The sequence below is a fragment of the Triticum urartu genome, chromosome 6A (genome assembly GCF_056163025.1).
Source record: "Triticum urartu cultivar PI428250 chromosome 6A, HENAU_Tu73, whole genome shotgun sequence".
In the NCBI taxonomy this organism is placed as follows: Eukaryota; Viridiplantae; Streptophyta; class Magnoliopsida; order Poales; family Poaceae; genus Triticum; species Triticum urartu.
The window spans coordinates 23,651,948-23,667,473 of record NC_141878.1 but is presented as its reverse complement, the minus strand read 5'-3'; the positions used below and the strand labels follow the sequence as shown (position 1 = coordinate 23,667,473).

General features: G+C 46.2%; 2 protein-coding genes across 2 annotated transcripts; both read left to right on the top strand.

Moving 5' to 3' along the window:
* Nucleotides 1–3,502: 3,502 nt before the first annotated feature.
* LOC147963429 (uncharacterized) lies at nt 3,503–3,891 on the top strand. The gene is made up of 2 exons (XM_087529569.1): nt 3,503–3,581; nt 3,716–3,891. The coding sequence occupies exons 1-2, from the start codon at nt 3,503–3,505 to the stop codon at nt 3,889–3,891; spliced, it is 255 nt and encodes an 84-aa protein (XP_087385695.1).
* A 1,194-nt stretch (nt 3,892–5,085) lies between these two features.
* LOC125530395 (putative UPF0481 protein At3g02645) lies at nt 5,086–5,661 on the top strand. Its single transcript, XM_087529568.1, has one exon. The coding sequence runs from the start codon at nt 5,086–5,088 to the stop codon at nt 5,659–5,661; it is 576 nt and encodes a 191-aa protein (XP_087385694.1).
* Nucleotides 5,662–15,526: the final 9,865 nt, after the last annotated feature.

Below are 15,526 nucleotides of genomic sequence, written 5' to 3'. Positions count from 1 at the left end.
TGGATTTGGCAGCACAAACCTCTTCCATTCTGCAATTGTGCAACAATTTAATGGTGCTTTCGTCGTCTTCCTTTTGGGGCTTTGGAAGCATATGGGCATGGACTTGTGTGTGAGCGGTCATGAACTGTACTCTTTCTGAATTTTTATGTGGTGCATTGGAGACAGTTTCAGACACGTGGGGTGTCATGCCTGTCATACCGGGCGAAGCGTTTTGCACAAATTAAGATGCTCACGTTTCAGTGATTTGGTAGAAGCAGCACTAGCCAAATTTACATAGATATTCACTGCATCAAGATGTGATAACTTGAACCAAAACGTGAACAAACCCAAAACGTGATGATTACTTGTTTTGCTACGAGACAAGTCTTGCTGCTGAGCTTGAAAAGTACCTATACTTCGTCACAAACTGGATGGATTGAGTGATTCTTTGTTGGTGAAATGTTCTGCCCAGATAATTAGATAATGATAATTAAAATTGTGTTGTGTTATTATTTTTGTTTTATCATGGGAAGAAGCCAACCTAAGCAGGCGAGCAGAGGCATATGGTGCAGTCAATCAAACCCAAATCTAATTTTGCTCATCAGGCACATTCTAATCCACGTTTTCTGTAGTCGCCTGGTCCAGCATTAACGCAACCCACACAAAAAACTCGACTGCTAATACAGTGTCTGGATTCTTGGGTGGTTTTCGACTGAATTGTTGGATTGTGTTACGTGCAAGATGTTGGCCTCTGAACTGACACAGAGTTTGATTTTTCTCTGTCGCTGGTTTGTGCAGGATCTAGCACTGGTAATATCCTGCAGGCATTGGAAGGAGTGAATTGCAGAAAACCACCACATTACAGTGAAGGTTTGCAGGAAAAACTCTTCTACGAAACTGTTGCAGAAAACACTGATTCTTGGCCTAATCTTTTGCAGAAAGCACTGATCCGGCTGTTTGGGCCTTTTAACCTTGTTTATGACAAGTGGGCCCAACTTTGGTGACGTGGCGTAACTGTTGGTCCCAGACGGCGTTAGACATGATGTGATGTGAATTTACCAAATAGTCCCTGGTATTTTTGCAGAGGCACCCTTCTATCAGAAAACTAAAATGCAATCAGGCCCTTGTCATGCCAAGCTCGACTTTACTCTGCCGCCGGCCATCCCGCGCTCGTGCACTGCCGCCCACGCCGATGCCCCGGCAGCGGCGGAGCTCACCGACGAGGGTGGCAGCTTGGTTGCGCCCGTGTTGCGTGCCGCCGGGCCGCCGCCGCTGCTTGCGCGCGGCTGCTGCTTGCTTCGGGGCTGCACGCCACCGCACCGTTGCTGTTGCTTTCACGCTAAAACTGCTGCTTGTGCCCATGTTGTGCGCCGCCGCGCCGCTGCTTGCTCTTGTGATGTGCACCGCGCCGAGGCTTGTGCTCGTGTTGCGCTAGGCGGCGCCACTGCTTGCTCCAGGGCCGAAGTCGGGGAGGCCGCGGGATGCACGCCGTCTGCTCAGGAAAGAGAGAGGAGGGAGGATGGTGACGGGGAGGTGCAACCGCCGCTACTTGCGCCAGGGCCGAGGTCGGGGAGGCCGCCGGGCTCATCGTCGATGCTGCCGCGCGAGTCCCCGACGCCCCGGGTCCATCTCCCTTCCCCGCGTCTGCTGCCAGAGGCCGTTGACCATAGAGCCGCCCCGCGGCTACCCCCTAGCCGTCGACAGCGACGTCCATTGCCGCTGCGCCACCACCGCCCCCGGCGGAGACAGAGGAATCAGGCCGCGCGCGTCGCAGCTCGGACGGACGAACGCTCCCCACGATCTGGATTTATATTTGGGAGGGAGGGTTTTCTTGAAAAAAGACCAGCCTAACGTCGTCTACAGCAAAACGTTACGCCACGTCATCAAATGTGGGACCCATATGTCATAATCGCGGTTAAAATGGCCTAAGTGATCGATCGGTGTATTTTACAAAAAGATTAGGCCGAGAATCAGTGTTTTTTGCAACAATTTCGTAGAAGAGTCTTTTCTGCAAACCTTCGCTGTAATGTGGTGGTTTTCTGCAATTCACTTCGTTTTGCTAGGATTGGTTAAAGAAGGTTAGTAATTGCTAAAATTTTTGGTTCTTTTATTTTCCGTTTTGGTTTTGATGCTCGGCAAATCTGACGCTTGTCCTCCATTTGGTTGAATTATAACTGAATTCGCTGTATAGTGCCACATACCTATCTGGCCTGAAGACATAAAGCAAACCTTTGGAGGCAGAGTTGTCTTTCTTCTCAAGTAAAATAATAATAGTAACATATTTATACAAACAAAATAATATCCTACCTGACAAAATTGTATGTGAATAATGAAAGAATTAACAGGATAACGCTTAAATGAAGAATGTGTGCTGAAAACAATCTGTATAAGATGACAAAAGGAATCACAAAGGATGGAAACGAGAAAGTTGATTTTTCTGTGATTAACAAAATCAAATAGTTGCAGTAGTTAATTTGAGATGGTAAAATATTGTCTTTGATGTATGTTATTTGATTTTTTTTGTCATGTATTCCTTTGCGATACACCAGTTTATCCACCCAACACATTATGTAAAGTACATAGGAATGCAAGTGCTTATGCTATTTAAGTGACAATTGTATAATTCACTAGAACTTGAAGTGGTCTGGTTTCTGTACATCAAAGCATTTTTTTTGGAGGATATGAAGAATGAAGATACCAGAACTTAGACCAACTGAGCGTTGAGAAGAGTGGTTTATGCACTGATATATGCACCCACGTCTCTTCTGAATCTATTTAATTAAGCTGCAACTCATGTGTGAGAGACTTGGTTTGTGCAGATATTGTAGAAGCTTAATGCTGCCAATTAGGTGTTCTAGAAGTATGTCTTTTAATTGTCACAAGAACTGTACTTATATCTGATTGTTGACATGCCAACGGAAGTGCCTAATTCTCAGTTAGGCTTTGATTCTTATGTTACTTTCTTACCGGGCTTGTTTTATTTTATTTTGGGAAAACCCATGATTTTATCCTAACCCAAAATTGCTGAGGTAGGATAAGAGTAATCGATACCCAAGCCTAATTCTCCATTTCAATGTACACAAAATCGATCAAATTCAGTTGGAGTAGACTCCAAATCTACGAATCATTCTTCCTACAAAGAGTAGAAACAGAGCCTATCGACACAACCAGAACACTTTTTTAACTCTTAAACTTAGCAAGCAGTAACTCATGCAGAGTAGTTCTTCAGAGCTCTATCCAGCCTGACATCAAAAGGAGTCGAGTACGGCTTCAGTTTTCTATCCTGCAACAGATAATTAAAGGTAAGTACATCGTTTGAGAATATTGCTTCATTGACATGCATGTTTACTGTGCCTGCCATCAGTTCAACGGTTTGCTCACCTCGCTTCCGTTTTGCTTACTGCAGATTGTCAGAAGGTTGAAGGTGGAGTCGAACTCCGAGCTCGAGGTCGCGGCGGTGTAGTGGTGACTGGTCGTGCCCGATCTAGGTAAAATCTTCGTCTCATTTTTGGTCCGCGTGACGATGATCTGTTTCTTCAGGAGTTTCTTCAGGAAGCCAGAGCCGGCTCAGGATGCCTTCCTGGACGATGATGACACAGTGAGTGGGTTTTGAATCTTTCGTTCCGCCTATCGGATCGGATTCGATGCCTATATGGTACTGATGAATTGCTAACCGCTTGATTTGGTGTTTCCTCTGTGGTGTGGCGCGTGTATTGTTTTCAGATCATGAAGTGAGTGGACCACGGCGTGCAGGTCATGTGTCTGGTGCTAGACATGATGGCCAGGACCAGACCGTCATCTGCAACGACTAGCAGCAGAACACACAAGTCGTCTATGACCTCGACAGGACATGCTGGCCTTTGTGCCGGCGCAGTGCGACAAGCTTGCAGCGTCACTATTGTGTTCTTGTAGAGAGATATAATTTATAGTACTGATCAGGTGAAATAAGCAGATGTGGCAATGGTACTGAAGCAACGGTCTTTTTTTTATCAATGTGCTCTCAATTGTAAAGGTGATAAAAAAGGCTGCTGGATGGGCGTTGTCCTACCTGGCACCGCCCAGTCACCCTTCAGGCGGCGCGCCATGGGCGCGCCCCATTCACTAGTATGTTACCATTCCTGACAACAGCTACTTTAACGTACATATTCCTCGCTTCCTCAGGGCTCCGGCCAGATGCTCCCCCTAGCATCTTGTATGGGCCACATGCAATGAACAATTGTCCATGACCCCTTCCTCATATACTAGAAATATAAAATAAACATACTATAATGTGGCATGTAATGCAAGTAACCGTTGTTGCATAGGCAATGTAGATAGCGAGAACAATTGTCCATGACCCCTTCCTCATGTACTAGAAATATAAAATAAACATACTGTAATGTGGCATGTAATGCAAGTAACCGTTGTTGCATAGGCAATGTAGATAGCGAGCATCTTCTTTATCTGTCTATATATAGCTAGCCGCTAACCTCCCTTGCACGCACATACATCTACTATCCGGGCTATAGCAATCACATATGGATCTATCTAGAACTCAGTCGACTGAGACTTAACGAAGTATCAGTCGAGTGACGCCAGCATAGTTGTTGTGCTGCAAGCGGCATGGCTGGATGCTGCAAATGGCGGCGCAAAATGTTGCGACCATACTGCAAGCAACAACAACATATGCTACAACCGCTCTGATAAAAATGCTACAACCGTCAAACGAGGATGCTGCGACCGGTGAGAAAACGTGCAACAATCGACGAGTGACGACATGCTACAACCAGCAACACGGATGTTGCAACCGGCAGGAAAAAAATGTATGCAAATTGCCTGGATTTACAGTTTGGGTAAGTTAATTTCATGGTAGAAGAAAGAAGGTGGCAAGGCGGAGCTTCTGAGGCAGATTGCTTATAAAGCAGGATAAAAAATACTGTTTTGAGACTAATATATGGTGTCTCTTTATCTTCAAGTAATGGGCGTTAATGATTGCATGCATGGATGATGGCCAGAACGACGACTTCATCAACCGAATGGTGCTGAAATTTAGTAGCCCAATCTTCCGGCCCACTACCACCAGGCATTGGCCTAGGGCTCCACCCACTGGATGTCTTTCGCCGGAGCATGCTCACTGGTAAGTGCCATCAAATCTTGAGCCCCCAGGACATTGAGGATAACAACGCCATCATCCGGTCAGCACTGAAGCTCTATGAAGCCGGGATTCGGTTCAAGCCAAGCAAGACGTTGAGCCTGCACGACATCCAGTTTCGTTGCGGCACGCTGAGCGTGCCGACAGTGTGGGTTGACGACTCCATTGAGTACATGTTCCTCAATGTGATGTCATTCGAGCGGCTGCATGTCGGCGTAGGCAACGACGTGACCGACTACGTCTTCTTCATGAACAACATCATCGACTCGGCCAAGAACGTGGCGTTACTGAGCTCCAAGGGTACCATCCAGAAAGCCATCGGCAGCGACCAGGCCGCGGCCAAGCTGTTCAACACCATTTCCAGGGATGTGATGCTCGAGCCGAACAGCGCGCTGGAGGCCGTGCAATGGCAGGTGAACGGCTACTTCTGGAACCCGTGGAACATTAGGCGCGCGAACCTCATCCACACATACTTGAGGAGCCCATGGGCGTTCGCCGCGTTCTCAGGGCCGGTCCTAGAGTTTCGGAGGTCCCGGGGCGAACTCAAATGAATTGGCCCAGTGGCTAAATTGGAGGCAAAAAATGATTCCATACATTGATAGTTTTTTTTTTTGCAAAACTACAATAAACAATGGTAATTGTTAGAATATAGTTTGGGTTTAAAGATAGAGATAAGGAGTAGATCGAACTAGGTTTAAACCATGTATTACTTATCTTGTACTCCAAGCCTCTACCCCCTCGTGTATTCTATATATACCCCATATGAGAGTCAGATCAATATAACAACACAATATTCAGCCATCCTATATTTCTACATGGTATCAGAGCGATTAGTCTTACGACGCCGATTCTAGGACCTTCCACCACTTCCGCAATGCGTTGTCCCGGGAAGATTAATTTCCTCTCCCCGGGACGCGGCACCGATTAGATCGATTATTTAGATTAGTTAGCTATAAATTTCTGAATTTCTCATAGATTAAATCGTTTCTTTTTAGCCACAAAGAAATCAGAACCCGTTTTCCCGATCGATCGACCTCTCCCAGCATCCACCAGCGGACGCTACACGCACAGGCCATGAGGGCCGGCCACCAGCGACGACCCCCTTGACTTCGAGCGACACACGACTTCGGCGGACGAGCACATCAGCCCGAGACCTCCCCGACGCGATCTACGTCAACACCATGGGCGGCGGTCAGCAACCAGCCAGGCGTACGAGCGTATCAACATCGGGCGGGTGCCGCGGGTCACACGCAGTCGATCCGATCTGCCTCGACAATCTGCCGTCCCGGATGCCGGCCTCTACTTCGTCAACCCGCATCGGCTGCCCCTCCACATGAGCTCCGTCAGCATCCACAACGCGCCCCGTGCACACGGTGACCGTGAGACACACACGACCGACCACCGAGGTTATCGCTGCTGCTGGCGAACTGCGTGCGACTGAACGCGTACGCGGCGCGGCGTCCTCCAGCAATTGCAGGCCCACGGTGATGTACGCGAGGCCGCACTCAGCAACCATGCTGGCTCGACGTCTCGGCAACGCACAGGTCGGCCTGCCAGGACAGGCATCTAGGCGACCAGGAGCATGCATGCATTATGCATCCATCCATGCATCACGTTGCCCATCCAGGGGCCATCTGCACCTGCTCCAGCATGCGATCACGGGAGGGCGAACTCACACGCCAAGCGTTGCACGCGTGACGCGTCTGCATGGCGGCTTCGGCGTCGTCTTCAGCGAGCCAACATTGACGCCGCTGCACCCCACACCAACATCAACGCCTCTACACCGAGCGGCAAAATGCATCAAGCGATCTGCACCGACATCCTGCCATGACATGGAGCTGTACGACTAGACCGGCCGCGAGCCAACATACTTCATCGACCACACCTATAAGAAGCGACCTCAACATGCACTGTTCACATGCCAGGCCGGTGTGAAACGAGATGCAATCTTCATCGACTTCTCCAGCACGACACGGCATCGACACTTCATCGCCGCGAGGGACGCCTTCAAGCGACATCATCATCGACACGCCGCTGCAACGTCATTGCCGACACTTCATCGCCAAGATCTTCATCAACATGGTCTTCACCAACATCTTCGTCAACACACCGCCGCCGCCTCGTCCACAAGATGGACCCCTAGCGTCCTCTGGCAGGCTTTTCTGCAAGACGCGACCTCGACGACGACAATGACCGCGTCATGACGACGGCATCGACCGCGTCAATCATGACGGCAAGACTGCATCGACACGGCGTCATTACAGTGACGACCCTACACGGCCACATTGTTCTGGCAAAATCTATGTGTGCTCGATGGGTTTCCTCCGGTCTTGGCAAAACCGGTGGACTCATCGCCGACGGCACCCTCTGACATTAGCAAGGTGCATTGTCCACGTCTGCAGCTCCGTCATAGCGTTTTTTTTTGCGCCTCCGGCTTTGTGTAGCTTCATCATCCACGACGACTACACCATCGACCACGACTACATTGACCACGGCTACATCACCATGATCGGCTAACTCGACATCGACATACAGGGCTACGTCTACAACAATTTATCGGCAACAACTCCAATCAACAGCTTCCGGGTCGTCACTAGCGCCCACGCCTCTCCCGCTGTTACTGGGGGAGGGAATAGAGGAGAGACAAGGAAGGCACCGGAAGGGGACGCAGTCACCGTCCCAGGTGTCGACCAATCAGAGATGCAGGTGATGGTGGTGAAGCGGAGAAGACGACGCAAGCACGATACTTCAAATCCAATCGCAATCGTCCGTTTCACTCCCGCTACGACTGAGGGGGAATGTTAGAATATAGTTTGGGTTTAAAGATAGAGATAAGGAGTAGATCGAACTAGGTTTAAACCATGTATTACTTATCTTGTACTCCAAGTCTCTACCCCCTCGTGTATTCTATATATACCCCATATGAGGGTTAGATCAATATAACAACACAATATTCAGCCATCCTATATTTCTACAGTAATTTTCCTTGTCTTGGTAAATAATATATGATAACAATGCCATACTTAAGGTCTAAATCATATATCATAGAAGTTACGGAGCACAAACAAAAAGAAATGAAATGCTAACGAACCTCCAAGCCTTTAGTAATCATGAGAAACGGCTCCAAGAACTGTGGTCTCATTCTCAGTAGGTTGTTGTTCTTCAGCACCAGCGCCATCTAATTCCTCAAGATTATCAGTAGATTCATTCCTTACAACATATTTATGCATAGCTCCCTTCTGCAATCCAATGGACTTATGTGTTTTTTTCCAATTTTTTCTTTTCTCGCAACCAGATAAATGTTTTTTGGGCAGCATGTTTGCAAGAAAAGGAGTGAAGGCACCTGAAGGCTGAAGGTTGCAGTAAATCAGTAACAATCTGTGTTCTTCATGCTTCAGCTATCCATTTCAATCATCAAGGAAACAAGATTACAACAAGTCCAGGTCTTCACGACCAAGTCGGCAGCAACAGATGATGGAACTCTGCCGTAGAAAGAAGATTTAATCACTATTCACTAGATTAAGATTGAGGGCTAAGAGAAATTCATCTAGAGATTTACCTTCGTCTCCTGCTATTCCTTGCCAACGCACCCTATGTGCTAGCATCCGGCGGGCGGCGGCAGCTGTCGCAGACTCGCAGTCGTCGAATGCCCCGATCGGCCGATCTGTGGAGGTGAACAGGTGAGAAAACGAACCGGCGTCGGCGCAGTCTGACGAGGAACAGAATCGCTTGCTACGTGCATGTGTGCCTTCAGATTCAGGCCTCTCGACTGTTGGGCTTTTGCCTCCTGTACGAGATGGGCCTCCCTGTCTAGGTGTGTGCATGGTGTGAGTGTTTATGAAGATACGCGGGGAATGACACTGTATCTTTTTTTGGACAAAAAATCCACAATTATATAATTATTCTTACATATTACTAAAAAGTGTAATTTCTTTTATTCTCTCTGTTTTTCTTTCAGCATCAAGGGTAATACAGATTCCACTAATTCATTCCTTATTAGAAAACTTCATTATTTTAATATTATTATTTTTATTTCAATTTTTTTCTTATTTAAGTGTAATATTTAAGCCAGTAATTCATTCTTCTTAGCAATTTATTTGTGCAAAAAACCCATTATTATATGCTTATTCTCGCATATTATAAAAAATCACAGTTTATTTTATGAACAATGTTCAAGTTGCCGTTCTTTATTTTGGTTTTTGTATTTTTTATTAAAGGGTAATATCAGTATCACTAGTTCATTCTTTTTTATTAAAAATTCATTGTTTTGATGTTGTCTTAGTTTTTATTTCATTTCTTCTTCTTTAAGGATAATACCAGTATCACTAATTTATTCATTCTTAAGAACTTTTTTTAATAAAAAATCAACTATTATAGGATCATTGTTGCATATAATAAAAAGTGGAATTTATGTGTAAATTGTGTGAAAATGTTTTCATTTCTTTTATTTGTTCATTTTGTTTGTTTTAAAGGGTAATAATAATGCTACTAGTCCATTCTTTCTTAGACAACTTTCATTATTTTGATTTTTTTTAGTTTTTTACTTCATTTTCTTTCTTCTATAACGGTAATAATAATGTCAGTAATTCATCCCTTCCGGGAAAATTTAATTTTACCAAAAAATTCAATATTACTTGTTTATACTTGTATATTATTAAAATGCAGTTTTTGAGTATATTGTGTACAAAATCTTGTTATTATTTATTTTCTTTTTTTATTATTAAAGGCCAATAGCAATGCCACTAACACATTCTTTCTTAGAAAACTACATTATTTATTTTCCTTCTTTTATCCACTATTTAACATGAGCTCCATGTATGTGAATCAACTTCCAACTAAGATGCATAATATATTTAACAGGTAATGGGGTGATGGTATTGGGGGGGGGGGGGGGGGGGGGAATGGCTAAACTAAGCGCTTTTCTTTGAACAAAAAAAAAGATTCTTGCTTGACCAACGAAAAGGGAGAAATTATTGATAAATAGGCAATGCTGAATTGAATTGACTAATTTAAGTTCAGGTTGGGGCACAATGGGGTGGGTTGGGTGTAGGTCTTTACTTATACATCGATCTACAATTGTATGCACTAGTTTACAACTGTAGTAACTGGTTTTTGTTGGACTTTTTGTGCCTACTAAAATTCTGAGGTGTTGTGTTCAAGAGGTTGCCTAAGATGGCAATCATATTACAAGCGGACTAAAAACAACAATCCATTGCTGTAAAAGCAAAACCCCTGACAGTGTTGAATAGGTTTCCTCTGGTTTTGGTGGCGCGTGCACCACCGGATCTAGCGCGAAGGTCAGCTGAACTTGTTTGTTTTATGTATGTGAAAGGAGGGTTGGCTGGATGTGTCTATGTCGTCTCACTACTACTTTGGCGCCATTGGTGACAATCTGTTTATTCCCTCAACTCATATATGAGGATGTCTCCGGCATTTCATTTCAATAGAAATCGGTGACGTACTGGTTGACTTTGTAGATACCAGTTTTTATTTCGGCAATTGTCAAACTCAATCGGCAGCAACATTGGCTTGTACGTGATGGAGAACTGGATTATAACTTCTTTTTTTTTTTGCTTTTTTGTAATGTTGATGTTCCAAAAAAAATATGAAAAATGTTGTCTGGCCAACGTCAGATTTTAAGTCCCTCCCACTGAACGCGCTATCTTCCTCAGATTTGTTAAACGGGTCTTGGCGCAAGGACAGGAGACATGTCACATTTTTAACTCGTCCGCTGCCAATATAAAATTGCATTTTAAACAGATTTCTAACAGGAGAGATGTTATTAATAATATTGCATTTTTATTATTAAAGGGTGTCATTTTTATTATTAAGAGGACGACGTTTTTCTATAATGTTCACAAGTCAATTTACTTTTTGTACATGACAGTTTTGGAGCATGGCAAATTTATTGAACTTATATCTAGATAAAACATTTTTTCCTATTTGAAATTGCCACCGGACCAATTCCGTTTGTTTTACAAATTAGTGCATGGTTAAAAAAAATTGTGGCTACCTTGTTTTCCAAACGTGCTTCATGATTCGCTGGATCACAGGATGTGTGAATGAGGAAAAAACATAGGATCGTTCGCTTGATTCATGCTCCCTCCCCAGCTGACGTTCCTAAGGCTAGCCATAGTGGGGGTAACTTAGGTAGTAACTTAACACATCCCAAGACAATTTTGCTTATGTGGTAAGTATTTAATGAGGAAAGAGGTGCTTGTGGTAACATAATATGTTACTGTAACATAGCGCTTCCCGAGGCAAAATGAGTCTATGAGCTAATAAATGAAACCATCTATGACACTATTACTTAGTTACTTTGCACTATGAAGGTAGTAATTTAAACTAGTGTCATATGCATGACACTAGTATAAGTTACTCCTCACTATGACCAGCCTAAGCTATTGGGTTATTTTTTATAATAACTAATAAAATACTGCTTTTTGATTGGCGTATAGTTTCGGCTCCTTCCGAAGAAAACTAATATAGGAGTAGTTATCAAGGATTTTTCTTTCCTCCACTCCTACGGGTCAATGTACATGGTTAATTTGTGCGAACCAACTTGTGGTTGATTGGTTAGAGGGGTTGTGGTATCCTCAGCCCACCAGGGTTCAAATCTTGATGCTCGCGTTTATTTCTGTATTTTATTTTAGGATTTCCGGCGATGCGCATTCAGTAGGAGGAGACGTTCCTGTCAATGACGAGGTGCTTACTGTGACTTCCTAAATTTCAAGATGATATGCCGGCTCAATATTTCAGAGGTGCTAATAGGGATAGGATGTGCATATGTGCGTTCATAGGGATAAATGTATGTGCGTGTATATGAGCGCTTGTGTGTGTGGACTGATGTTAAAAAAAAGTACATGGTTAATTTGTGTCCGTCTGCATTACGCAAGACAGATCAACCCACATACGTTACGTGCTCTTTCCGTGAGAAAGAATCAGAACATTTCCGTGTTTAAAATCAGAAACCCAGGAGGCCACGACCGCGTCCATGACATACCTTGTAGTAATCGAGTCCGCTACGTCACAGCGTGGTACAACCGTACAAGAGCTAGCAAACGTTGAGTTGTCGCATCAGATCAGCGTCGTCCGCTTCATACGCCGATGGCGACCGCGGCGCAGAAACGCCGACGACAAAATCCATGCACGCCGGAGGCTGCAGCCTCGACGGTGCCGATAGAGTGGACGCTCCCAGCAGATCTTCTGCTCGAGATCGTCGCGCGCTCCGACATCCCCACCTTCGTTTGCTGCGCTGCAACATGCAAGCTCCTCCGCCGCGACATACTCAACCCATCCTTCATCTGCCGTGTCACACAACAAGGTGGTCTGCCTTCCTGCATCCTCGCCTATCTCAATGTTAACAATGGCGTGCCACCCCTCTCTTTGGTCCACCTGGACATGCCCACCGCCATGTCTTTTATCTACGACTCTCTGGGACCTTTTGTGTCGCGCAATGCTAATGACTTCTTTAAAGAGTACTATCCGGTGACGTCTCGCGGTGGTCTCGTTCTCCTATGCCACCGCCGCCCTTCTAGGAGACGATCCGACATGTGTGTCTATGACCCCGTCACTAGACAATGCACCTTCGTACACAAGCCCCCTGTCACCCCGGATTATGTTAGATGCATTGGTAGGTGTGTCTTGCTCACCGCTGCGGATGACATTGACTGCAACTTCTTGATATTCGTCGGCACACTCAGCAGTAATGGATGTGCCATCAAAATCCAGACATTCACATCATCCACCAGCACCTGGGGACCCATCATGACCCATGAAGGCTTCTTCCTGCAAAAGTGGCCTGAGAGGCCCCGCAAAGTCATTGTTCTCCCCGGTGGCATTATCCACTGGTTGTCGGACGATGGCGACGAGATCATAACCTATGACGTCCGCACAGGAGAACCAGGCCAGCTGGAGGTCCCTGTCCCTGCTTTTGCCAACTTCAAAAGAGGACGACTCTACCTACGATCCTACTCCTCCCCAGTCGGTTGCGGGTCCAAGCTACTAAGATTGTTCTATGTCAATGGTTTCACTATCTCCATGTGGCACCAACTCTATGACAGCGGTGGATGGGCCCTACAGACTGTGATCGATGTGGGGGAGAAGGTGCGGTCGCTAGACCCCGACATCCCTGCCGACCGACACCTTCGAACTACGTTCATGCACCCCGGTGAGAGAAGCACTATCGTGTTCCTGCATGTAAACCTACGTGAATGTGATGTGATGACCAATTTCCATCCTCGGCTTGTCGTTCTTGATCTGAAAACGAAGGAGATCCGTGTTATGCAGCGTTTGGCTCCCTTCTCAAAGCTCTTTGAAATCGACATGCCTTCTCGGTTACGAGCCATGAAAATCTTTTTGTAACTAGCTAGTATGCATCCTAGCAAACTGCAAATTGAGGTCACTATATCGTGTGGAATGCAATTATTTGTACTGCGACCAAACTATATATATATGCATGTATTGTTGGAAATATGCCCTAGAGGCAATAATAAAAGCATTATTATTATAATTCATGCTATAACTGTATTATCCGGAAATCGTAATACACGTGTGAATACATAGACCATAATATGTCCCTAGTAAGCCTCTAGTTGACTAGCTCGTTGATCAACAGATAGTCATGATTTCCTGGCTATGGACATTGGATGTCATTGATAACGGGATCACATCATTAGGAGAATGATGTGATGGACAAGACCCAATCCTAAGCATAGTACAAAGATCGTGTAGTTCGTTTGCTAGAGCTTTTCCAATGTCAAGTATCTTTTCCTTTGACCATGAGATCGTGTAACTCCCGGATACCGTAGGAGTGCTTTGGGTGTATCAAACGTCACAACGTAACTGGGTGACTATAAAGGTGCATTACAGGTATCTCCAAAAGTGTCTGTTGGGTTGACACGGATCGAGACTGGGATTTGTCACTCCGGATAACGGAGAGGTATCACTGGGCCCACTCGGTAATGCATCATCATTATGAGCTCAAGGTGACCAAGTGGTTGCTCACGGGATCATGCATTGCGGTACGAGTAAAGTGACTTTCCGGTAACGAGATTGAACAAGGTATTGGGATACCAACGATCGAGTCTCGGGCAAGTAACATACAGATTGACAAAGGGAATTGTTTACGGGGTTGATTAATCCTCGACATCGTGGTTCATCCGATGAGATCATCGTGGAGCATGTGGGAGCCATCATGGGTATCCAGATCCCGCTGTTGGTTATTGACCGGAGAGTCGTCTCGGTCATGTCTGCTTGTCTCCCGAACCCGTAGGGTCTACACACTTAAGGTTCGGTGACGCTAGGGTTATGAAGATATGTGTATGCAGTAACCCGAATGTTGTTCGGAGTCCCGGATGAGATCCCGGACGTCACGAGGAGTTCCGGAATGGTCCGGAGGTAAAGAATTATATATAGGAAGTGCTGTTTCGGCCATCGGGACAAGTTTCGGGGTTATCGGTATTGTACCGGGACCACCGGAGGGGTCCCGGGGGCCCACCGGGTGGGGCCACCTGTCCCGGGGGGCCACATGGGCTGTAGGGGGTGCGCCTTGGCCTATATGGGCCAAGGGCACCAGCCCCTATAGGCCCATGCGCCTAGGGTTTCCATGGGGGAGGAGTCCCACTAGTGGAAGGCACCCCTAAGTGCCTTGGGGGGGGAGGGAAACCTCCCTTGGGCCGCCGCACCTAGGAGATTGGATCTCCTAGGCTGCGCACCACCCCCCCTTGGCCCTCCTATATATAGTTGAGGAGAGGGAGGACTTCATACCTCAGCCTTTGGTGCTTCCCTCTCTCCCCGTTACGTCTCTCTCTCGTAGTATAGGCGAAGCCCTGCTACTGTGACGCCCTGCATCCACCACCACGCCGTCGTGCTGCTGGATCTTCATCAACCTCTCCTCCCCCCTTGCTGGATCAAGAAAGGAGGAGACGTCATCCGTTCCGTACGTGTGTTGAACGCGGAGGCACCGTCCGTTCGGTGCTAAGATCATCGGTGATTTGAATCACGTCGTGTTCGACTACATCATCCCCGTTCTTTGAACGCTTCCGCTCGCCATCTACAAGGTACGTAGATGCATCTAATCACTCGCTGCTAGATGAACTCCTAGATGGATCTTGGTGTAACCGTAGGAAAATTTTTGTTTTCTGCTACGTTCCCCAACAGTGGCATCATGAGCTAGGTCTATGCGTAGTTCTCTTGCACGAGTAGAACACAAAGTAGTTGTGGGCGTTGATTTTGTTCAATATGCTTGCCGTTACTAGTCTTATCTTGATTCGGCGGCATCGTGGGATGAAGCGGCCCGGACCGACCTTACACGTACTCTTACGTGAGACAGGTTCCACCGACTGACATGCACTAGTTGCATAAGGTGGCCAGCGGGTGTCTGTCTCTCCTACTTTAATCGGATCGGATTCGATG

Coding starts and splice junctions, on each gene's coding strand:
- LOC147963429 (XM_087529569.1), top strand. CDS start 3,503: ATGATCTGTTTCTTCAGGAGTTTCTTCAGGAAGCCAGAGCCGGCTCAG. Junction 3,582..3,715: donor GGACGATGATGACACAGTGA/GTGGGTTTTGAA, acceptor TCATGAAGTGAG/TGGACCACGGCGTGCAGGTC.
- LOC125530395 (XM_087529568.1), top strand. CDS start 5,086: ATGCTCACTGGTAAGTGCCATCAAATCTTGAGCCCCCAGGACATTGAG.